Source organism: Chiloscyllium punctatum, chromosome 48, assembly GCF_047496795.1.
Source record: "Chiloscyllium punctatum isolate Juve2018m chromosome 48, sChiPun1.3, whole genome shotgun sequence".
Taxonomy (NCBI): domain Eukaryota; kingdom Metazoa; phylum Chordata; class Chondrichthyes; order Orectolobiformes; family Hemiscylliidae; genus Chiloscyllium; species Chiloscyllium punctatum.
In genome coordinates this window covers 62233566-62258896 of record NC_092786.1, presented here as the reverse complement: position 1 = coordinate 62258896, position 25331 = coordinate 62233566, and the positions used below count along the sequence as shown (strand labels likewise).

At 43.1% G+C, this 25331-nt stretch overlaps 1 protein-coding gene across 1 annotated transcript in view; it reads right to left on the bottom strand.

Annotated features, from left to right (window-relative positions):
- anpepb.1 (alanyl (membrane) aminopeptidase b, tandem duplicate 1) overlaps positions 1 to 25331 on the bottom strand; it is a 94855-nt gene that overhangs the window by 22731 nt on the left and 46793 nt on the right. The window contains exons 7-14 of the mRNA XM_072565462.1: positions 15064 to 15207; positions 14921 to 14986; positions 14764 to 14829; positions 13464 to 13633; positions 12347 to 12420; positions 11544 to 11677; positions 4482 to 4537; positions 545 to 692 (exon numbers count right to left, since the gene is read on the bottom strand). Of these exons, the coding sequence (XP_072421563.1) occupies positions 545 to 692; positions 4482 to 4537; positions 11544 to 11677; positions 12347 to 12420; positions 13464 to 13633; positions 14764 to 14829; positions 14921 to 14986; positions 15064 to 15207 (858 nt within the window). The remainder of the gene's footprint in view (positions 1 to 544; positions 693 to 4481; positions 4538 to 11543; positions 11678 to 12346; positions 12421 to 13463; positions 13634 to 14763; positions 14830 to 14920; positions 14987 to 15063; positions 15208 to 25331) is intronic.

Below are 25331 nucleotides of genomic sequence, written 5' to 3'. Positions count from 1 at the left end.
TATCTGTGATGCTGGGGTCTTCCAGAGGAGGCCAAGATGGATCATTCAAACAGCACTTCTAGCTAAAGTTTGTTTCAAATGCTCCAGCCTTCCCTTTTGACTGATGTGTTGGGCTCATATGTCATTGAGGATGTATATTTGTGAGTTGACTAATTCTCCACAACTCCGTGTGGGAGGATTGAAGGTATAAAGAGCAGTAAATATGTATGTTGTGTAGGTATAATATGGGTTTGGTAATATAGAGATCGATATTCTGTAAAATTGGACATAAATAAGTCTATATTGTGGTATCATAAAATTGTCATTCAAGGCAGAGACAGAGATACAGCAGCCTCTGAGTAGGTACAACTAGACTCAGAGAGTAACCTCTATAGTGCAGAATAGAACTCTACACCAAGATATCATGGTCAGTAGAATCCATAGTGACAGAACCACGCCACCTTATATCAGTTACTTTACAATGCTCCCAACCCACAAAGCCTCAGTGTTTACTGACAGAGTGCAAAAGGCCTGGAAAAAAAATTACTTTTTCAGAATTCCATACCTTCATGGGCCCAAAAACCTCTGTACGGTCAAACATGAGCTCAAAATATGCCAGGTTATCGAGGGCAGCCTGCCATGGAATATATTCCAACTCACTGACCAGGTATTTTGTTGTGTCTAGTGCCGCTGTGGTTTCACGATATTTTGCTCTGTCAGGGACAAAAAATGTTCATCAATTAGATTTATAGGGAAGTGCCTTTGAAAGTCAGTTGGCTATAAAATATAATACTTTTCACTGTTTCACTGTCTTTGTATATCAATATGGAATTGATATACTTGTAAAACAAGACAGCTTATTTCAAGGCCAGAATCTTCTCAAGCCATGAATGACATGAGTTTTGGTGAGAAATATTGGAAAATCAGGTGAGGTGTCGAGCAAGGTCCTTCTCAACACTGAGATCAAAAGGTTGCATTTTCCAACCAAGTCTCAGACAGAGTTGATATTTTTGCTAGTGGGCAGTGAGGGACTTATTAACATAGTCATTATCACTCTCATTTCGAAACAACCTCAGCTCATTAATATGCACTCACCCACCCACCAAATAGAATCTAGATTCTGAGAATTCCCAACATAAAGGCCGAAGCAGGTACCTGGCGACTCCAGGTCACCAATTACTCCTCCGGGCATTCATTTTCAATACCTAGCACTAACATCTCAGGCCTTGCCTCATGAGCAGCATCTGCATGTACTCAACAAAAGTATTCATTGGCGTCTGACACACCAGCCTCTCTGCATCATCATGGCATATCTCTAGTCCATTTACAATACACTTCTGCAGTGCATTGCTGCACTTCACAGCTTAGCAGCATCTTTCATTGCCATGCTGCTGCGGGGATACTTTGTACACAGTTCGTGGACTGGACTAGGCTGCACCTCCAGGGCTGCATACTCTGTCTCTTTGCACTCCCTCACTTTTCAGCCTATCCAATGTTCAAAGCATCCTGACTTGGCGCCACTTTGCCCTCTGACCTGCACCTCATACACTCTGTTTGGCCTGGCTGGTTAGTGCAACACAAAGCCAGGAAGCTTGTCATGGTTATCAGCAGTTTTCAGTCAGTAGCAGAGGCAGAGTGACTGTGAGATGGCAGAGAGATGCCAGTAGTTACCCTGGCAGAGTGGAGCAGGTCTTTCAGAATTGCTGTGCATTCCTTCAAACCATCAACACGACCCTGATCCAAGGGGCAACTCGGATTGAGCTGGCAGGGTCCTTTTTATAATTCATTCTTTTATGTTCTCTTGGCTGTGGCCAGCCAGCTCTGAGTCAGTCCTCTAAACTGAGGAGATTCTAAATCTCCTGTGTCACAAAGCTAGTCCCTTTTTTTTTCTAAAAGCCGATCCTTAGCTCAAAGAAATCTATCCTTGATATTTTTCAGAGGGACAATAAACCGGGCTGGGCTCTGATCAGTCTGGTTTAGTACAGAGATGAAAAGGATTTTGAGAGGCCTTTTGTTTATATGTAAACAGATGAGACCTCAGACCGAACTGGTCATGTTTTAGAAATGACCTGTATAATGAAAAGGGAGTGGTCAGCTCTTTAGCTGGGCTGAGCAGTTTTAGTTTTGTCTTGAACTGGGAAGTTCAACAGGGAGCTGTGTGGAAAGTCTCTCTCTCTTTTCTGCCCTTCAACTTCAACCTGTTAGTATGTGTTCCATTTATACTGGTTTTTAAAGGGAGTTTGCTTATTGGGACCGTTGTGTATATTCGGAACAGCATAATTAAGTCTAGTTGGATAGGTCGAGTCCTCTAGGGGTTCTTTATTCTTTTGTGTTTCTTTGTGTTTCATTGTGTAATTTTTTGAATAAATGTCAGTTTTGAAATCTAGTAGTCAACCTAGCTATCTTACTCCGGGTAATTTTCACTGTTCACTTACCAAGATAAATTGCAAAGTTATAGTCTGGGGCTGTCTGTTTAAGAATGTTTTTTGAGTGGTCTGGCCTAGTCCATAATACCTGGTTATGTATTTTTTTAACTGGCTGTGGATAACCAGCTCAAAATTAGTCCTCTGAACATAGGAGATTCTAAATGCCCTGTTTATATTTTTGTTGTTGTCGTGTGTGTACAGGAGTAGGACACAGTGAAAAACTAGTGCATAAATCTTTATTCATATTCCACCACCAGGAAGAAAGGAAACATCTGAATGGCCAGTGACAAACATTGCCCTCCTCAACAAAGTGATCAAAAAGTGAAGGGGGATGCAGTGATTAAATCAGAATGGAGTCAGAGGGGGAAATAAAGCACTCCACACCTCGCCCTGAAAACCTTGAGGGGTCTTTTTATAATTCATTTGTGGGATGTGGGTGTGGCTGATCAGGCAAGTTTTTATTGCCCAGTCCTAATTGCCTGGAGAGGAGTTAAGATCAGCCATACTGCTGTGGATCTAGAGGGAGGCATCGGCCAGAGTGAGTAAGGACAGCAGTTTGCCTTCCTAAACAGTATTATTGATTTTAGATGGGTTTTCACAACAATTAGTAGTGGTTATACACGGTCGCCATTAAGTCAAACTTTTATTCCAGGTTTTTTTTTAAATCAAATTCATATTTCACCATCTGCTATGTCCCTAGAACATTACCCTTGGGTTCTGGATCACTAGTCCAGTGACATTACCAAAATGCCACCATAGTCCCAGAGGAGCATAGGGTTGCTCTGTCATCACCAAAGATTGTTGAGATATTTTCTGACCAACCTCTTCACAGATGGTATATTACACCCCGGAACAGTTGGAAGTTGAGAGGTAGAGACACTACCACTGTGCCACAAGAGGCCCCCTGAGGTTGGTTTAGTCTGAGGTTGACATGGATCTTCATGGTAATCTCAACAGGTGCGGGAATCAAATCCACAATATTGATCACTTTGTAGCAATAGCATGGCTTTTTGTAGGGGAAAGTCATGCCCCACAAACTTGATTTGAGTTTTTTGATGAAGCAACAAATATACTTGAGGGTAGGGCAGTGGATATTGTCTACATGAACTTTAGCAAGGTCTTTGACAAGGTCCCTCAAGGTAGTCTGATATAGAAGATGAAGTCACATGGGATTCACCGTGAGCTGCTAAGATGGATACAGAACTGGCTCGTCATAAAAGGCAAGTCATAACAGGGTTTTTCTGACTGGAGATCTGTGACCAGTGGTGTTTCACAGGGATCAGTTCTGAGACTTCCGTTGTTTTGTCATGCAAATAAATGATTTGGAAGAGAATGTAGGTCATCCAATTACTAAGTTTGTAGACAATGTATAGATTGGGGGAGCTGTGGATAATGAGGAGGATTGCCAGAGGATACAGGCTCGAGATTTGGATGGAGAAATAACAGTTGGAGTTTAATCTGGACAAATGCAAGGTGATGCATTTGAAAAGATCTAATGCAGGAGGGAATTATACAATAAATGGCAGAATCCTTAGAAGCATTGACATACAGAAAGATCCAGGAACCATAAGTGGATAGGGTGGTCAAGAAGGCATTAGGGCATGCTTGCTTTCGTTGTCTGGCCATGATGTGGAGGTGCCAGTGTTGGATTGGGGTGGACAAAGTTAAAATTCACATGACACCAGGTTATAGTCCAACAGGTTTATTTGAAAGTAGAAGCTTTCAGAGCAGTGCTCCTTCATTAGGTAACTGGTGGGGCAGAATACATGGATACCAAACTTGGCAAGTTACATCACATTGTAAACTTTTGCTGCAAATTCTGTGTATTGCAATCTTATACTCCACAACCACCTGACAAAGGAGCAGCGTTCGAAAGCTAGTGCTTCCAATTAAACCTGTTGGACTATAACCTGGTGTTGTGTGATTTTTAATTTTGTACACCCCAATCCAACACTGCCGTCTCCAAATCATATTTTACAACAAGAATCATATTTACAGCAGTGTTAATAATGTTACCTTTCACTGCATGATTAAATTTGCTGATTTTTAGATCCATGCAAGTTGTACGCGACTTACCTTGCAAGATTAAATGAGTCGGCCATTATCTGTGCTCGATTAATGACTGGTAAATGCTGTAAAAGAGAAATGTAAAACATTTTAAAGTTGAATGGTATCCCTAGACTGGGTATTGTGTACTAACTTACAATCTGAGTTGAGATGGAACATATAAGTAATGGTGAATTGTTTTGAAGCCCTTACTATTAAGGTGTCTGAAATATTAATCTTGAAAATAATTGACGTGACATACTTTGATATCTTGGACTTTTTGAAAAGAACACTCTATGAAGAGACCGGCTGCAACTGGGAAAACACTGGAATTGCAAAGAACACAATCTATTCGACTGAGATTGTTGAGCCTTATTCTGACCAGTTGAGAAGAACAGGGCTGGCTCCTTTCGGTTCAGTTTCTTCAGCTGGTCATAACAAAGGTTTCAGTACTTTTTTGCATAAGGTTATACTTCTCTCTCATTTAAAAAATTCAAGATTTTTTTTCAGGATCATGGGACACAGAATTTATAGTAAAAGATCAAAGTATCACAAAGAACAAAGACAGACACACATATACACACAGGGGTGTGAGGGTCATGGAGCAAGATTCGTCGGCGAAGAGGATGAGAAGTCCAGTGGGGCCTAGCATAGAATCCCTACCAGTTGTGTGGAAGCAGGTCATTCAGCCCATTGAGTCCTCGCAGACCCTCTGAAGAGCATCCTGACCAGACCTACCACTTCCTCCCCTATCCCTGCATTTCCCATGGTCAATTCACCTAATCTGCAAATGTTTGGACTCTGGAGGACAACCAGAGCACCCGGAGGAAACCCACACAGGCATAGGGAGGATGTGCAAACTCCACACAAACAGTAAAGTCCCTGGCGCTATGAGGCAGCAATGTTAACCACTGAGCCACCCTAGTAAATATCTTAACAAGATATTCAGTTCAAAGACCATGATTATTCTTTCTGATTACCTTGGGACTTTCCACATGTCCAGCCATAATCTCTTCAATGATCTATTCTCGCACCTTCCTGATGACAGATGTAAAACTAACTGGCCTACAGTTTCCCATTTTTGGCTTCCCTCCCTTCTTCAAAAGATGCTACTTTTGCTCCATTTGCTACTTTCCAGAATCTATCAAAGTGTTCTAAAATGCACACTTACATATCCACTATCTCATTAGCCACTGCTTTTTTTAATTCACTCATGGGACATCTGTGTCACTGACCAGAATTTTTTGCCCACACTTAGTTGCTCCTGAAAAGATGGTGGTGAGCTGCTTCTTGAACTGTTATAGTCCATTTGTTGTAGTCTGACCCACAATGCCATCAGGGAGGAAATTCCAGGATTTGATCCAGCAACGCTGAAGGAATGGTGATATATTTCCAAGTCCGGATGGTGAGGGACTTGGAGGAGAACTTGAAGTGGTGCAGGTATCTGCTGCTGGCCTTGTTCTTTTCAATGGAAGTGGTCATGAGTTTGAAAGATGCTGTCTAAGAAGTCTTAATGAATTTCATCAGTGCATCTTGTACATGGTACACATTGCTGCAACTGAACGTTGGTGGTGGAGGGAGTGGATGCTTGAGTATATGGTGCCAAACACATGGGCTGATCTGTCCTGGATGGCGTCAAGCTACTTGAATATTGTTGGAGTTGTATTCATCCAGGGCAAGTGGGGAGCATTTCATCACACTCCTGACTTTTGGTTTGTAGATGTGGACAGGCCTGGGGGAGTCAGGATGTGAGCTATTTAGTAAAGGATTCCTAGCCTCTGACCTGCTCTTGCAGACAGTATTTACATGGCTTCATACCATATTTACATTAATAATATAAATATTTAATATTTTCAATGTTGAGTTCAGTTTCTAGTTAGTATTGAAAGGCTGCAGCAGGGACATTTTGCACAGGGGACAGGCACCCGAGCGATGACCCACCTCATTAATATTCCACTTTCTAATTTACAAAATGTTCCAAATGAGCTCAACATTGAGAAAGCACAATATGGAAGTCAAAGCAGGTATCATACACACTGACTGTGAGGAGTGTCCATGTTGTTCAGTACCAAACAGCACTTCAGAGCACAATCTGCAACTGTACACACTCCTCGTCTGACTTTAACAACCTCTCATGCCCTTCAAGGCATCTCTGATCCACTTGCAGGATGCTCAGGAAGCATAGACCTGCATTGTAGGGCATACCAGAGCAAGCATTGAGAGGCTGCTGCAAGGATGCTGAACAGAGATAGGCATCTGACTCATACAGTGAACCAAGCTGCATCTTGGAGCCACTGACTTGCTCGCTTAATACTCACTTGTACCATGCCTACCTAGATGCTCTCAGGATCCTCCCTTGCCACACCAAGACTGTTAGCGCACTGGAGCTAAAGCCAATCAAAGACACCCAATAATGCCATTTTGATGTGCTCTTCAGTGCAAACACACAGGTAGTCTGGTTGTCCTGAGGGAGTAGTACTGGGTGCAGCTGACCATTGCTGTACAATACATTGAGACAGCAATCTAACATCTAAGGTATGTGCTAGCTGTCTCTGTGGCAACAAAACTACTCATGTATTCAACCAAATGACCATGTTGGACAATGAGTGGGTCATGACCTCGGCCAAGACAGAGGGCTGCAGGTGGGGTGAGACACATTTTCAATCCGTGGTTCCTGGTACCCATTAGTCACAGGCACGGTATATGGCCATGGTCACTTGTCCACTCAGGTTATTGATGGGCAGAAATCTGTCTGACTGCTGTCCCAGGAGTGGGCAGCAGTCAGTCCCGTAGGACCAGCAGCAGCATAGAGTCATGGAGATGTATAGCATGGAAACAAATCCTTTGTTCAAACTCGTCCATGCCGACCAGATATCCTAACCTAATCTAGTCTCATTTGCCAGCACTTGTCCCATATCCCTGTAAACCCTCACTATTCATATACCCATCCAGATGCTTTTTAAAAGCTGTAATTGTACCAGCCTCCACCACTTCCTCTGACAGCTCATTCCATACACACACCACCCTCTGCATGAAAGCATTGCCCCTTAGGTTCTTTTTAAATCTTTCCCCTCCAAATTTGGACTCCACTACCCTGTGGAAACGACCTTGGCTTTCACCCTATCTGTGCCCCTCTTGTTTTTATAAACTATCACCCCTCAGCCCACGACACTCCAGGGAAAATAGTCCTAGCCTATCCAGTCGTTCCCTATAGTTCAAACCCTCCAATCCTGGCAACATCCTTGTAAATCTTTTCTGAACCCTTTTAAATTTCACATCATCCTCCCTATAGCAGGGCAACCAGAATTGCACACGGTATTCCAAAAGTGGCCTAACCAATGTCCTATACAGTCACAATATGACCTCCCAACTGCCCATCAATGACCTGAGTGGACAAGTGACTATGGCCATATACTGTGCCTGTGACTAATGGGTACCAGAAACCCCGGATTGAAAATGTGTCTCACCCCACCCGCAGCCCTCTGTCTTGGCCGAGGTCATGACCCACTCAATGCACTGACCAATAAAAGCAAGCATTCAAGGAACTATGAACCTGCACCCCAAGGTCCTTTTGTTCAGCAACACTCCCTAGGACCTTATCATTAATTGTATAAATGCTGTCCTGATTTGCCCTTTCCAAAATGCAGCATCTCACATTTATCTAAATTAAACGGCATCTGCCGCTCATCAGCCCATCTGATCAAAGTCTCGTTGTACTCTTCAATATCCACTACACCACCAATTTTGGTGTCATCTGCAAACTTATTAACCATGCCTCCTATATTGACACCCAAATCATTTATATAAAATGAAAAAAGCTGTGGACCTAGCACCAATCCTTATGGCACACCGCAGATCACCGGCCTCCAGTCTGAAAAGCAATCCTCCACCAATCTGTCTCCTAACTTCAAGTCAGTTCTGTATCCAAATGGCAAGTTCTCCCTGTATTCCATTTGATCTAACCTTGCTAACCGGTCTACCATGCAGAACCTTGTCAAATGCCTTACTGAAGTGCATATAGTTCACATTCATCACTCTGCCTTCATGAATCCTACTTGTTAATTCTTCAAAAAACTTAGTTAAGTTAGTGAGACGTGATTTCGCACACAGCAGAGAGAAATCAAATAATCAGTTAGAGGGAGCTGTAAACATAGTGGTAGAGATCTGGTCAGTCATGACCAGGGGTTCCTTGTCAAGGTCAGTCAGATGTCTGGGGCAAATAAAGTCCGAGCGATTTTTTTTTCATTGATCATTCAGGAGGCAGCAAGGGGCTGTTGGTGCAGGGAGTGAGTGGTTTCACTGCCAAAAGAGATGGGGGAATTGAGACTGAGGGAGAAAGCATTTGTAAAGATGGGAACAAAGACATTAATGGGTTGAGCTTATGGTGTATGGCGGGAGGCTTTGCTGAACAGACTTGGAGTGCTTGGGACCCATTAGAAGGGTGTTATTGGCAGTGCCCAACTTCATGACCTCCACTGGGAAGCACAGAGAATCAGGGTGGGCGCCCTTAGGATGTAAGAGCGAGTTTCAGGGGATAGTGAAGAAAGTTCTGATGAAAGGTCACTAAGCATGAAATATTAACTCTGCTTTCACTCCATAGACACTGCCAGACCTGCTGAGTTTCTCAGGAAATTTTTGTTTTTGTTTCAATTGGAGGCAAAATTCAATATGATGCGTCTCCACATGAAGAGAATGAATGGAAATGGGCTGTCCGGGTAATACGAGGTAAAAGGGGACTTGCAGGCTCAGGTGGTGGGGACTACATAGTGACCAGGGTGAGCAAGCGCTGATGATGTCCACCACCAGCTCTGACCACTGTCATTATTTGCCGTTCTCACAATGTGAGGTGCAACTGGAAAATGGCTGAGAAATGTCCAGGGTCAGGACAAAAGACTGGGCTGGATAGTGAAGGAGCAAATACATGAAGCAGGTATGTGCAAACTCCAGTTACATTTAATTTGGAATTACTTAATTGCCCATTTGCAAAGCACGCAGAGTGAACATGCTTAGGGGTCAAATGCTGGTGAAAGGCAATTTGTACGAAAGGCAAGTTGCTCCTTGCAACTTGAATATTGGCATCTGAATGATACTGGGTTAGCAACAAAGACTTTACATGATTAATTGAGCAGCACTGTCATCTTTTAATGTCCAAGGATGCTGTGGGAGTCACATGCCATCACTTCAGTACCTATTGTGTAAGTTTAACTATGGAAATTTGCTAATGCTATTCAGAAGGGTTTAAACTAATTCAGCAGGGGAATGGGAACCTAACTTGAAGTTTCAGTGTCCAGGAGGTTGAGAGTAGTGAGATCAGAAATAAGGCTTCAAGGTCACAAGACTTCACCAGCAAGCAGGAAGGTGGTTTGAAGTGTGTCTACTTCAATGCCAGGAGCATCCAGAATAAGGTGGATGAACTTGTAGCATGGGCTGGTTCCTGGGACTTCGAAGTTGTGGACATTTCGGAGACATAGATGGAGCAGGGACAGGAATGGTTGTTGCAGGTTCCAGGATTTAGATGTTTCAGTATGAACAAGGAAGGTGGTAAAAGAGGGGGAGGTGTGGCTTTGTTAAGGACAATATTACGGTAACAGAAAGGAAGTTTGAGGACTTGTCTTTTGAGGTAGTATGGGCTGAGGTTAGAAAAAGGAAAGGAGAAGTCACCCTGTTGGGAGCTTTCTGTAGACCTCTGAATAGTTCCAGAGACGTACAGGAAACGATAGCAAAGATAATTCTGGATAGGAGCAAGAGTAACAAGGTAGTTCTTACTGGGGTCTTTAACTTTCCAAATATTGACTGTAAATATTCTAGTTTGAGTATTTTAGATGGGTCAGTTTTTGTCCAGTGTGTGCAAGATGGTTTCCTGACACAGTATGTAGACAAATCAACAAGGGGCGAGGCCGCATTGAATTTGATACTGGGGAATGAATCTGGCCAGGTGTTAGATTTGGAGATAAGTGAGCACTTTGGTGATAGTAACCCCAAATTCGGTTATGTTTACTTTAGTGATGGAAAGGGATAGATATATACCACAGGGCAAGAGTTATTGCTGGGGGAAATGTAATTAGACAAGATTTAGGATGCATAGGGTGAGGAAGGAAACTGCAGGGAACTGGGCACGATTGAAATGTGGAGCTTATTCAAGGAACAGCTACTGCGTGTCCTTAATAAGTATGTACCTGTCAGGCAGAGAGGAAGTGGTCAAGTGAGGAAGCCCTGGTTTACTAAAGAATGTGAATCTCTTGTCAAGAGGAAGAAGAAGGCTTACGTTAGGATGGGATGTGAAGGCTCAGTTAGGGCACTTGAGAGTTACCAGTTAGCTAGGAAAGACCTAAAGAGAGAGCTAAGAAGAGCCAGGAGGGGACATGAGAAGTCATTGGCAGGTAGGATCAAGGAAAACCCTAAAGCTTTCTATAGGTATATCAGGAATAAAAGAATGACTAGAGAAAGATTAGGGCCAATCAAGGACAGTAGTGGGAAGTTGTGTGGAGTCCGAGGAGATAGAGGAAGTGCGAAGTGAATATTTTTTGTCAGTATTCACACTGGAAAAAGACAATGTTGTTGAGGAAAATACTGAGATACAGGTTACTAGAGTAGACGGGCTTTGACGTTCACAAGAAGGAGATGTTACCAATTCTGGAAAGTGTGAATATAGATAAGTCCCCTGGGCCGGATGGGATTTATCCTAGGATTCTTTCAGAAGCCAGGAAGGAGATTGCAGAGCCTTTGGCTTTGATCTTTATGTTGTCATTCTCTCCAAGAATAGTGCCGGAAGACTAGAGGATAGCAAACATTGTTCCCTTGTTCAAGAAGGGGAGTAGAGACAACCCTAGTAATTATAGACCAGTGAGCCTTACTTCAGTTGTGGGTTAAGTGTTGGAAATGGTCTAAGAGATAGGATTTATAATCATCTAGAGAGGAACAAGTTGATTAGGGATCGTCAACACGTTTCCTGTTGCATTATCTTCAGGTTCTAATCTATAAGCAGTTTTCTTTCGATTTGAACTTTGATTTGGAAATTGTGAAGTGTTCTGTCAGTTCCTTAATAACGAGTACAATAGTGTAATTGAAGCAAAGGAGAAAGATTATATTCACCTCGTGATTTGTTAACAATAGATTCACAAGTTTCTTCCAGTTCGTCTCATCGTAATTCACTCTGTAATATCCCGTAACATTAATATTGGCCACCAGCCACTCCTTTCCATCCAATTTCATTTCCAGAATGGTTTCTATTGTTACAGTTAAAACATATTCATTAGGGAAACGGTCCATGCCGAGAGAGCACCGCACCGTCGGAAGGTCCGTGCCAAGGGAGTGCTGAGCCACCTGATGGTCCATGTGAGGGAGCGCCGCACTGTCAGATATTTTGTTTTTTGGATGAGATGTTAAACTTACCTTTACATGCATTCACCATGTGCTGCTCTAAAATGGTAAGTACAATCCTAAGTACATGATGGGAAAATGATGTAGGCAATAAAAAGGCCTGACCTTGACTGGAATCCTGTAGAAAGTGAGAACTGCAGATGCTGGAGATCAGAGCTGAAAATGTGTTGCTGGAAAAGCGCAGCAGGTCAGGCAGCATCTAAGGAGCAGGAGAATTGACGTTTCGGGCATGAGCTTCTTAGGCTCATGTCCAAAACATTGATTCTCCTGCTCCTTGGATGCTGCCTGACCTGCTGCGCTTTTCCAGCAACACATTTTCAGCTGGAATCCTGTAGAGCCAGGAATACTTGAGAGTGGGGAGAGTAGGCCCCAGTTTTGCAAGTATTGGGCTGTTAGGCATTTTCCATGATTGTGAAATTACAGTTGTGCTATTTCCATTTAACAAGTAGCCTCTAATCTGCCACAATTTACTCAGATTGTTACTTATCTCTGTAGAGTATATGGAAAATTCATACTTTGGGAATCCAGTAACCAAGTACTGTTCTCTATTCCTCCTTTCATCCACGTAATTGGTACAATCCAAGTGTAACTGAAATACACAAAAAAATGAATTTGTCAAAAATACTCTTATTGACTTGGGAGTATTTGTCATTCTTAGCACAGCTCTCACCATTGAAGGCTGTGAAAGTTCTTACACAAACTGATTACCTTGGAGTGACCTGCAAAAAGGAAAGGATGATTGATGCGTGGGAGAGATTTGCTCTGCCATCCACTGCCTGTAACTGGCCCTTTCTCTTTTTTTCTCATAAACCCCCACACCTCTACCAAACAGCACTAGTCCTTATTTATTCCCCAGCACCCATGTTTTGTGTGTGTGTGTGCGCGTGCGCGCGAGCAGGTATACTACACAGTGAAGAACAACGAGTGCAGAAATCTTTATTTATAATTTTATCACCAGGAAGGAAGGAAACACTCGAGTGGCCAGTGACAAGCAGTGCCCTTCACAACAAAAGGCAATGCTGAGTGATCAAAGGTGAAGGAGAGGTCAGGAACTAAATCAAAATAGAATTGGAGGGAGAAATAAAACATTCCATGCACCGCATGCCCACCTCTCCCTGAAAACCTTGAGGGTGTTGGTAGACACTGTGTGCTCCTTCCCCAGGGACACCCAGGCCCAGAAGTGACCCCCTTTCTTGGTCAGGTTCAATTATTCATTGATTTTATTTCAGTTAAAACTGCAGTCACCAACATCATAACAAGGGAGCTGCTCATTCATGACATTGCCCTATTTGAGACCTGACTGAGCAGTCTGACTGTCACATTTGTTAAAATAATACCCAAGTTCTCGCATTTCCTAGCAAACTGTTTGAACTGATGAGTTTGTATATGGCTCTACATAAATACAAATTTGTTTTTGTACTCATTAATTATAAAAAATACCAAGAGTTTTCAACTCCATTTAGCAGTGAGTTTAACCTTGGGTGGTGTCTGCTCGAAAAATGCAAAATGTTACATTTTAATTTCTAATCTGCATTTAAAATTCTTTTTCACAATGTTATGTTCAATAATTACTGTTAAAAAATCAGAACATTTCGCAGACTAAAATGCCTTCAATTTCCTGATCAGACTTACTTGAATTTTGAAGGACGAGTCACAGTTGAATTTGGATCAAGAAGAAAGTGTTTTTGGGTAACAGTTCCAGTTGTCGTATCTATTGTAATAACTGGAAAACCCATCTGTAGTGTCCATCGACTCATAATTTTACCAACTGTTGTGGGCAAATTGATAGAACTATCAACAGCCTGAAAAAGAAAATGAGATTCAGTGTCATGGTCATCACTCAATAATGTCTGAACAGGAGATTCACATCCAGCTTGATTATTTAGATTAAATTAAATTGGCCCTTCAGCCCAACAAGTCCACACCGACCCGCCAAAGCGCAACCCACCCAGACCCATTCCCCTACACCTAACACTGTGACAATTTAGCTTGGCCAATTCACCTGACCTGTGCATTTTTGGACTGTGGGAGGAAACCGGAGCACCCGGAGGAACCCACGCAGACACGGGGAGAATGTGCAAACTCCACACAGTCAGTTGCCTGAGGCGGGAATTGAACCCGGGTCTCTGGTGCTGTGAGGCAGCAGTGCTAACCACCGTGCCGCCCACAATGTTACACAAAGCTAACATTCTGGTTCAGGATCATCAGTAGATTCTTAATCCAGATTTATTTTTCAATTCAGATTCCACCATCTGCCATGGTGTGATTCAAATCTGGGGTCCCCAAAACATTAACTGATTTTCTGGACTAATAATCTAACAATAATACCACTCAACGATTGCATCACCCTCTGTTCACTTCCATTCCTTTGTTTAGACTTTGCAGCAGTTTGATACAACTTCCTCAGCTACTTCAGAGACCTATGAGTTAAATTTGTTGTTGTGGGTTTAGGGCAGACCAGGTAAAGATGACAGATTTCCTTCCATGAAGGGCATTAGTGAACAGGTAGGTTTTTATGATAATCGAATCATTATATGGTCCCCATTAAATTAGCTCTATAATTTCAAAATTTACTGATTCAAATGTTCCCATCTGCCATGATGGGTTTCAAACACAAGTCACCAGAATATTAGTCTGGAGTTCTGGATTACTAGACCAGTGACATTACCACTGTTTCCCCAAACTGGAGAGCTCCAAAAATCCCTTTAAATTTGTTGAATTTGGATGCTGGAGAGTGAAGTAATAACTAAAGGTAATAATAATGAGTAACAATAACTCTGTTTAACACAGTACAAGACACTAGCCACTATTAAAAATAGTTGTGTGCTATCTTTCTTTAAATGGAAATTTGCAGCACCTGTGTTTTCAGTCATAAATGTTGCGAATAAACATCATTTTGTTTTTAATTATTTTAGTCTTTTCAAATACAAACCTTCTGCAGATGCTCAAAAAGGTCTGTGTATATCGTGTTGCCATATGAAAATTGACGGAGATAGGTCTATAAAAAAAATTAAATTATGAAAATTTCAACAACTAAAACATGTCAGATTAATTGATAAAATTAAATAAAATTTAACATGGAGACTTACATTGAGTCCTCTGACAAATATTTCTTCAGTCAGAAAGTCAGAAAGCATGCGAAGGACAGATGCTCCCTGTAGAGAAAACCAGTCATACATTTGTTAGAGTCACAATAACCAAGTTACACATTCTACAAGAAAGATTCACTTACCTTACTGTATGAGATTGCATCAAAAAGCTCATTAATTTGAGCTGGTGTGTTAATATCAGTTTCTTCAGAGGAGAGAGGATGAGAGGATGCTAAAGCATCAACAGCAAAAACTCTGTAAATTTCATCCAGTACAATTAGATCTTTCTGTGGAAAGAGAAAACTACTGTCAATCATTTAAAAAAAAGGTTTATTTCTCATCTCAGTACAGTTTGTAATGAGGATTCTTAAGATTACAGGAATCTATTCAACAATATTTATTCAACAAACTTGTTCTAAATGGTAAATTTAAAAGATTAGGAAATTGTACTGTGACTCAGGAAAAGCGAAGAGTTTTGAAATGAGAAAAAAAGTAGTTTTTGTTTAATTCCCCATATTTTGAATGCATAGTTCTGTTGGCCATGCTGGGCACATAATGCTCTCTAGATAATGGGAACATGAATCCAATAATGCCCTATAGATAATGGGAACATGAATAAGTAATGCAGAGGTTGGTGCTGGAGTGAAATTTGTTCAGTCCTACAGACCCGACCTCACTGTGAACAAGGATATTGTCAAGGTGTAGCCTGTTAGTATTAAGTGTTTCTCTCATAATGTAGTTATTGTCATGATCCACTTTGGGGAATGTGTTGATTGTCAAGTCCCATTAGTCCTGAGGTCACTCTAAGAGTTAATGATTTAATTATAGAATGCAAAGACCTTGATTTACCTGTCTGATGGAATCAGATTAACAGAAAACATTCACCAATTTCTTGTACTTAACGAGAATTGCTGTTTATTATAAATAAGTAAATTCTGATCACAAAGTAAATAGCAATGAACTATCAACATATAGTTCTGCTGGGTGATCTCTTACATTCTACTCTCTCCTTGTGGTAATCTAAAACTCAGCGGCCTGTGACCTACCTCATACCAAGTCATGTTGCCTCATTGCTGTGTGCTCTCTCAGCTTCACTCATTCATAACCTACTAACATCTTGATTTAAACATTCTATTCTTTATTTTGAATTCCTTCAGGGCTTTACTACTTACTACCTCAGTAACTTCATCCCGATTCAACGACGTTTGGATGCATCCTACATTCTGGCCTGCTGTGTCTCCTTGATTACGACTGATCTACCATTGTTGGCTGAAGGTAAATTTGCTTTTCATTCTTTCATGGAATGTGGGCGTCAGGGACTGGGCCAGCTTCTACTGCCCATTCCTAGTTACCCTTGAGAAGGCTGCCTTCTTAAACAACTTCAGTGTTCCGTTTGCTGTAGGTAAACCACCAATGCTGTTAGGGAGGAAGTTCTAGGATTGTAACTCAGTGACACTGATGGTCCAGCGATATATTTCCAGTCAGGTTGGTGAATGTCTTGGAGAGAAACTTTCAGGTGGTGGTGATCCCATTCACCTGCTGACCTCGCCCTTCTCCTTCATGGTAGTGATTGTGGGTTTGGAAGGCGCTACCTAAGGAGTGTTGATGAACTGTTGCAGTGCATCTGTTGAAGTAACTCCATGGAAGCCAGTATCCCGCTCCATGTCACCTTCTGCTTACACATGGCAAGTCTTTGACACTGGTCCAGCTCCCTCAGAGCCAGCTCTGAGTGTCAGAATGTTTCACACTCCTCTTTTTATTTTATTAAACAGTACAAAATACAAACCAACAGTTAACATGAGCAGGAGAAAGTGAGGACTGGAGATGCTGGAGATCAGAGCTTAAAAATGTGTTGCTGGAAAAGCGCAGCAGGTCAGGCAGCATCAAAGGAACAGGAGAATCTACGTTTTGGGCATAAGCCCTTCTTCAGGAATTCTGAAGAAGGGCTTCTGCCCGAAACGTCAATTCTCCTGTTCCTTTGATGCTGCCTGACCTGCTGCGCTTTTCCAGCAACACATTTTTAAGTTAACATGAGCAGCCATATACAAGAAACAGCAAGGGGAAAGGGGCAGCAAAGCCAGACCCCAAACCCAACCCTGCAACCAGTTCACAGGGAAACAAGGGCGAACCTCGAATCCCACCTTACATTATCAAAAATGAAACAGTAAATGCAATCACATACAAACAGTCCGATAAACCAAACAATAAATCAATGCCTATAGCACAGACATCCTTTTTTTTTGGTGTGTGTGTGCAGGTGTGAGACACAGTGAGAAACACAAGGTGTACGAATCTTTATTCAATTTCCACCACCAGGAAGATAGGAAACATCCTCTTTTTTTAAAAATTTAACCCCCACACTACCACCTAACTGTGGTAGTGCTTATTTTTTCCCCTGCACCCATGGTGTGTGTGTGCAGGTGTGAGACACAGTGAAAGACACAAAGTGCACAAATCTTTATTGAATTTCCACCACCAGGAAGATATGAAAAACACCCGAGTGGCCAGTGACAAGCACTGCCCTTCAAACCACAGGGCAATGCTGTGTGATCAAACAGTGAAGGGGAGGGTAGGGACTAAATCAAAACAGAGTTGGAGGGGGAAATAATACACTCCACTCCCTGCGGCGCCCACCTCTCCCTGAACAACTCCAGGGTGTTGGTGGAGACCACGTGCTCCTTCTCCAAGGACACCCGGGCTCTAATGTAACCCCGGAAGAGGGGCAGGCAGTCGGCCCTAACGACCCCCTCCACGGCCCGCTGCCTGGACCTGTTGATGGCCAGTTTGGCCAGGCCCAGGAGCAGACCCACGAGGAGGTCCTCGGACCTGCCCTCCCTCCTCCGTACCGGGTGCCCGAAGATCAGGAGCGTGGGACTGAAGTGCAGCCAGAAACAGAGGAGAAGGTTTTTAAGAAAATCAAAAAGGGAGTGCAAACGCCCACACCCAATATATACATGGTCCACGGACTCCACAGCGCCACAGAACAAGCAGTTGGGCTGGGAGTCCGTGAACCACCGCAATCTGCGGTTGCAGGGGACTGCTGCGTGCAGCACCCTCCACCCCAGATCCCCGAGAGAAAGGGGGAGGACTCCCGCATAGAGAGCCCTCCACTGGGGATCCCCACCGCCCGGTGGCAAATGGGCACGCCAAGGCGTGTCCGGACGGTGGATGAGGGAGAAGAGGTGGACGGTGTGCAGCAGCAGTCGATACAGGGCCTTCCTTTTTATGTCCCTGAAAGCAACAAAATTAAAATTCCGGAGGCGGCTCAGGTTGTGGGGCACAGGCTCCCGCGGGAAGTACGGGACCTTGGGGCCAATGTGAAATTCCGTCCGGGCCGGGGTGAGCGCGGACGGGATCCCACCGCACACCTGAGCGTCCTCCAACCGGTGCACTACGTCGGAGCCGAGCACCGCCGTTTTAAGGCGTCGGATGGCGGTGGCCACGTACCGGACGTCTACCGCTGCCCTGCTAGCTATGTCCTGCGGCAGCGTCCAGCCCAGGCCCCCCGGGCACCCAGCACGTCCCCGACCCTGGTCACCCTCGCCGCCACGGCCCTCCCCTCCGACAGCCACTCGAACCCGCGAGTACGGAGGTGCGGATTCCTGAGCAACGGCTCCCTGACGACAGCCGCTACTCCAGTCGGAGGGTAGGCGCGACGCGATTCGACCATGTTCCAGACAGTGATCAGGTCCTGGTAAAAGACAGGCAGCGTCTTGAGGGCGACCTCCAAACCGTCACGGTCGACGAACAAGAGCTGCGTGTCGTAGTTGAGGTTACGCACCTGGCGGAAAAAAATACGTCGCCAGGGCGCACCACCTAGGAGGAGGCTCGACGTAAAGGTATCGCCGCAAGGCCTGAAGGCGGAACGTCGCGACCTGGGTGCGGACGCACACCAGCGACTGACCGCCCTCCTCAATAGGGAGACTCAGAACCTGCGCGGCGACCCAGTGCATCTTTTTGTCCCAGAAGAAGTCGACCAACGTTCTCTGGATGTCAGCGACAAAGCCAGGAGGAGGGACCAAAGTGACCAGCCGGTACCACAGCATGGCGGCCACCAGCTGGTTTAACATCCTCTTTTTTTTTCCCTTTTTTTTTACCCCCACACTACCGCCTAAGTGCGGTAGTGCTTATTTTTTCCCCAGCACCCATGGTGTGTGTGTGCAGGTGCGAGACACAGTGAAAACATCCTCTTTTTCTCTCTCAGCCAGGAATCCCTGATTGGACCAGATTAACGATCTCAAACAGGGAATTTATGTTCAATGAGGTCCACCTGGCTGATCTTGTTACAATCACTACACTGTAAATGGGGCACTCTGCTGCTACTGCGCATCAGTGTCTAAGGGAGTAAGTTTGAAAATAGTGGATGTAGTGTCAATCAAACAGGCTGCTTTGTTCTGGATAGTATTGAGCTTCCTGTCTGTTGTTGGAGCTCCACCCATCCTGGCAAGAGGGGAGTATTCTATCATACTCCTGACTTGTACTAGAGTGGAGAGTCAAGAGTTGAGTTACTTGCAATAGAATTTCTGTCCTCCGACCTTTTTTTTAGCTACAGTATTTATATGGTAATCCAGTTTCTGATCAGTGGCCTAGGGAATTCAGTAATGGTAGTGCCATTGAATATCAAGAGAGATGGTTGGATTCTCTTGTTGAAAATGGCCATTGATGTCATTTGCCACTTGTCAGCCCAAACCTGGATATGTCCAGCTCTTGCTGCATTTTGACATGTACTGCTTCAAATATCTGAAAAGTTGCGAATGGTGATGAACTTTATGCAATCATCAGTGAACATTCTCACGACTGACCTTATGATAGAGGCCAGGTCATTGATGAAGCCACTGAAGATGGTTGGGCCTAGGACACTACCCTAAGAAACTCCTGCAGAGATATCCTGGAGCTGAGATGACTGACCTCCAACAACCACATCCATCTTCCAATGTGCTAGATATGACTCCAGTCAGTAGAGACTTTTCTCCCAATTTTCATTGACTTCTGATTTGCGAGGGCAAGTTGCCTGGATCCCAAGCTTTGGAATATCTATAATTTATCTCTTCACATCTCTATCTCATTTTCCACTTTTAAGACACTCCTTAAAATCTACTTTTGTTCCTAGCATTTGGTCATCTGTCCCAACATTTCTTTCTGTATCTCAATTATCATTAAATGTTGCAATAATATAAGGAATTGAATATGCTACCTGAAACAATCAAACAACTGTATCACTCACAGACACTTCTAATCTTGACCCTTTAATCCAAGGTCATGAGCACAGCATTGACATTATTTTATTTTCTACCAGATTTCCAAATGATTTCATGGATATTCAATGATAAAACACAAGTAGCCTTAAGCCACAGATTCAAACTCAGTAAGAACTACATTAATCTCTTCTCAAGCTCAAGAGTCCAGGTCAGACTTTGCTGTAAACACTGAGCAAACAGTGGCTGTTTGACCATTCATTGAGCTGTCTTTGCCCACAGACATTCTGTAGGTTTTTTTTTAATTAAACAAGCCCATTGGGGGATCCAAGATGGCGGCAACCCAGCAAGTCTGAGTCTATAGTGCTCCTCCCAAGACTTGGGCAAAGTGGGTCACTCACCCCCATCGCACTCACCAAATCATTTATAATATCTGTTTAATTTAATTAGTTGCTTAGTATTAAATTTAAACAATCTAATATTTAGTAAAATTGACCAGAGAAGGGAGCCCGCAGCTCTCAGCAGGCAGGAACCCCTCCCCCACCCTCTCCAGTGGAACAGAGGCGTCCACAGCCACCCTGGGGACTTACCTACGGTGGCGAGCCTCGTGGAAATCATCTCTAAACTGGATGTGAAGATCGACGCTTTTATTGAAGAATCCCGAAGCCGATGGGACTCACTCTCGGCCACGCTGCAAAAGCACGACCAAGACATCAAAGAAATCGAGCGCCGAGTCGGAGGGGCGGAGCTAAAGGCCACGACCTCCGAATCTACAGCTCAATCGGCCGTGGATCAGGTCCGGACTCTCGAACAGCGAGTCGGGACCTTAGAGAATCACATTGACGACCTCGAAAATCGAGGTCGTTGAAAAAATATTCGTTTGCTGGGCCTTCCCGAACGGGAAGAGGAAGGCCAGCTTACAGCATTCCTCGAGCAGTGGTTGCCATAGCTTTTAAATCTGGAGGCTGGATCATGCCAGGTAAGGGTGGAATGGGCCTACCAGGTCGCAATACGTGGGCCAGGCTCGAACCAGCGCCCTCGCCCAGTCCTGTTCCGGCTGCAGAGCTATAGAGAGAGGCAGATACTCCTAGAAGCTTCTAGAAACCTTGGAAAAGACCCCCAAGCTATGATCCATGATCATGTTATGCCAGGACTTTTCCCCAGTTCTGGTCCGAAAGAGGAAGTCATTCGACAAGGCGAAGAAGTGTTTAAGGGACTTAAATACTCAGTACTCCTTACGCTACCCAGCGACGCTAAGCTTTAACCATGACTTCGGATCGCCAGAAAAGGCTAAGGAATTCTTGGACTCTCTTAGATAAATTGTAAGAGATAATGGATGTTGGTTTTCCTTCCCCCCCCCCCTGCTTTGGTTTATATCCCCCCCTTTTTTTCTTTTTTCTTACCTTACTGTTTAATATTATCATGGGGGGTGGGGAGAGGGATTTGATTTTCTCCCCCCTCTTGGGGTTGTTTTCTTTTACTATTTTATGTATATATGTGGGTATGTATATAAGCCGAGGGGTTTGGTTAATGTTGGTAGGGGGAGGTGGTTACCATATTCTATTTTACCTCTGTCTCTAGGAGCGGGGTTGTTTCTCCCTTGTTATTTTGTATTTTTTATTATGTATTATTTTGTATTATTATATTTAATTATTATTTGTCGAGGTTGTAATTTTATAGTTATATGTTTATACATGGTATTAACATTACCAAATATATCCAGGTGTTGGTGTGGGGGGGGCGGGGGTAGGGTGCTCACTGTTAATTCTAGCTTTGTGTTATATCTGAATTCTCCTCATTTTATTGAGGAGCACCTGGGTCAAGGGTGGGGCATTGGTTGGGAGAGGATATGATGGACTTTTGAAAGGAAGTGACACCCCCTGGGAACAAGGGGGAAAGTCTCCACTTAAATACGTTTTATTTTTTTTTATTATTTAGAAATAGTTTTTTATTATACTGTTGTGAGTGTATTAGAGAGCCTTTATTTTTGTGAATTTTATATGCTCTATGCTCGGGATGTTCTGGATAGGGTTTCCCCTCCCGAGGGGTTTCGGATTTGCCCGGATCATTATGGTTGATCAGTCGGTTAAGTGGTGCACCTGGAATGTCAAGGGGAGTAATTCGCCAGTCAACAGGAAGAAAATATTCTCAAAATCTTAAGAAAAAAAGAGTTGATATAGCTCTTCTACAGGAGACACACCTGCTGGATAAAGAACACTTGAAACTACGACAGGGTGAATTTGATCTGGCCTTTTTTTCTTCTTTTAGCTCAAAAAGCAGGGGAGTTGTTATTCTTGTTCGGAAGAATTTCCCTTTCAAAATCCTAAATCAGATAAAAGACGAATCTGGACGATATATTCTGATTAAAGCCCTTATAAATGGAGAGGAATATGGGATTGTAAATTTGTACTGCCCCCCGGCACACCCCTTTAAATTTATAACGGAAGCCTTTTCAAAATTGATGGCTTTTGGTGCCCGTCATACAATTATAGGGGGAGACTTTAATTGTATTATGGATCCGGAAATAGATAGGATTCCCAAGAGTACTGCAGGAGTATCTCCCAGATCTAGACAATTGGTAGATCTGAACAAAGAATTAGGATTAGTAGATGTATGGAGATGTCTTCATCCACAGGGCAGAGATTTTTCTTTCTACTCCAATCCACATAAATGTCATACCAGAATTGATATGTTTTTTGCCCCCTCGATTTTTTAAAAATTCCGTATCATCCTGTAAAATAGGTAGTATAGCAATTTCCGACCACGCTGCTGCATATATGGAAATCAAGGCGAGGAACAACGGGACATCCCCTCTGTATTGACATATGGACCCTTCCTAATGAAAGATAGTAAATTTGAAACTTTGAATTTAAAACTTTTTTAGAAATTAATTCAGGTACGGCTAGCAACCCATCAATGATGTGGGAGACCATCAAAGCTTACACGCGAGGTTTGATCATCTCCTACTCAGCAACCCAGAAAAAATTGAAGGGAGAACAACAGCGTCTGCTTGAAGCTCGCTTAAAAGGGGCTGAAACAGCATACACTGATAGACCTTCTATTATTAATTTGCAAAGGATTACGGCCCTTAGGACAGCTCTAAACACCACGCTTACTCAAATGGCTAAGAGGGAAATATTATTTGCAAAACAAAGGTTATATGAATATGGCGACAAACCGGGTAGATACTTAGCATTTCTTGCAAAGAAAAAAAAGGCTTCTCAGACTATTACGTCTATCAAGGAAAGTATAGGTATTTTGACTCATGATCATAAAAAGATTAATGTGATCTTTAGAGAATTTTATTCTGAGTTATATAAATCGCAGGATTGTGAAGATAGGACTAGGAGGATGCAATCGTTTTTTAAAAATTTGACCTTTCCAGGCCTAACTCCGGAACCGGTATCGGTCCTAAATGCTCCTCTAACAGTCCAAGAAATACTTGATGCAATCAGGCAACTTCAGAGTGGTAAGGCACCTGGCCCAGATGGTTTTCAAGCTGAATTCTATAAAGAATTTACAGAAATATTGGCTGTTCCACTTATGGACATGTACAACTATGCACAAAGTCAGGGCTGTCTCCCGCCTTCGCTGAAAGAAGCAAATATCTCTCTTATCCTTAAAAAAGGAAAGGATCCAGAAGATTGTACGTCACATAGACCAATATCTTTGCTAAATGTAGATTTTAAAATTCTTTCTAAAACGTTAACATTGAGACTAGAAAAGGTACTGCCACATATTATAAAGGAGGATCAGACGGGGTTTATTAAGGGCCGTAGATCATCCAATAATATTAGAAGGGTTTTGAATATGATTCAAGCCTGTCATCAGGGAAAGATACCAGGAGTAGTAGTTTCATTAGACGCGGAAAACGCATTTGATAGGGTTGAATGGTCATATTTGTTTTACACATTGGAAAGGTTTGGCGTTGGACAGGTGTTTACCAAATGGGTCTCAACATAAAGTAGTTGTGGTTACCAATGGATTAGGTTCGGATAGCTTCAGTGTGGGTAGGGGCTGCCGTCAGGGATGTCCTCTCTCGCCATTGTTATTTACGTTAATAATTGAACCACTACCAGAAGCTATACCGGCTGATCCTAATATAACGGCCCCGAGGATTGGCACAGGTAAACATAAAATTACCCTTTATGCAGATGATGTTCTTCTATTCCTCAGTAATCCTCTGATGTCCGTTCCATACCTCACCTAATCCAAGTTATTCATACATTTAGCGCATTCTCAGGCTATAAAACTAATTTTTCAAAATCGGAGGCTATGCCAATGGGTGGCCTTGCTATAATACCCCACTTAGTGGACGGATCCCTTTTTCCCTTTCGTTGGTCCCTGGAGGGTTTCTTATATTTAGGCATTTTTATTACCCCAGTATTTGGTCAGTTATACAAAGCTAACTTTGTGCATTTACTGGAGAGGATAAGGCAGGACCTCCAGCGATGGGGAGACCTTCCAATTTCCTGGCTGGGTAGAATAGCACTAATTAAAATGAATGTCCTGCCCCGTCTCCTATACCCTATGAGAATGCTTCCGGTGATGCTGCCGAGGATGGCTCTACGTAAATTATATGGCTGGCTGGGTTCCTTTATCTGGAATCATAGCCCCTCATTAAGCTGAAGAAGCTACAGCTTCCACAGGCAAGAGGAGGATTGGACATCCCAGATTTTTGGAAATATCAGTTAAGTTCCCTATTAAGTTACATAGCTGATTGGGTCTTGTCTGATCCACAATCAATCTGGTTGGATATCAAGGCCTCTCAAGTAAAATACCCACTTATTAACCTTTTATTTTCAGACACGAGGAAAATCATTACAGATCACTGTAAAAATCCTATAATACTAAACACAATTAAGGCTTGGAATATATGCTCCGATAGTGGGAGCATGGGGATTCCAACCGGGGTTTACAAATGCCACTTTTAAACTCTGGAGATCCAGGGGTATCTCATGTCTAGGGGACCTATTTAAAGATGGGGTCCTGATGTCTTTTGAACAGCTGCGTCAGAAATTCAGATTACCTAATGGAGACTTCTTTCGATATTTCCAAATTCGAGACTATACAGAAGAAGACTACGTTATTTGGTAGTCTTTATAAATCAGATAGAGAATGTAGTGTCCTACGACTAGTGGGAGTATCTTCCGTCAGTACTATTTATCATTTACTACATGATGAAGTATAGGGAGATATGGACAATCTGCTTAAAA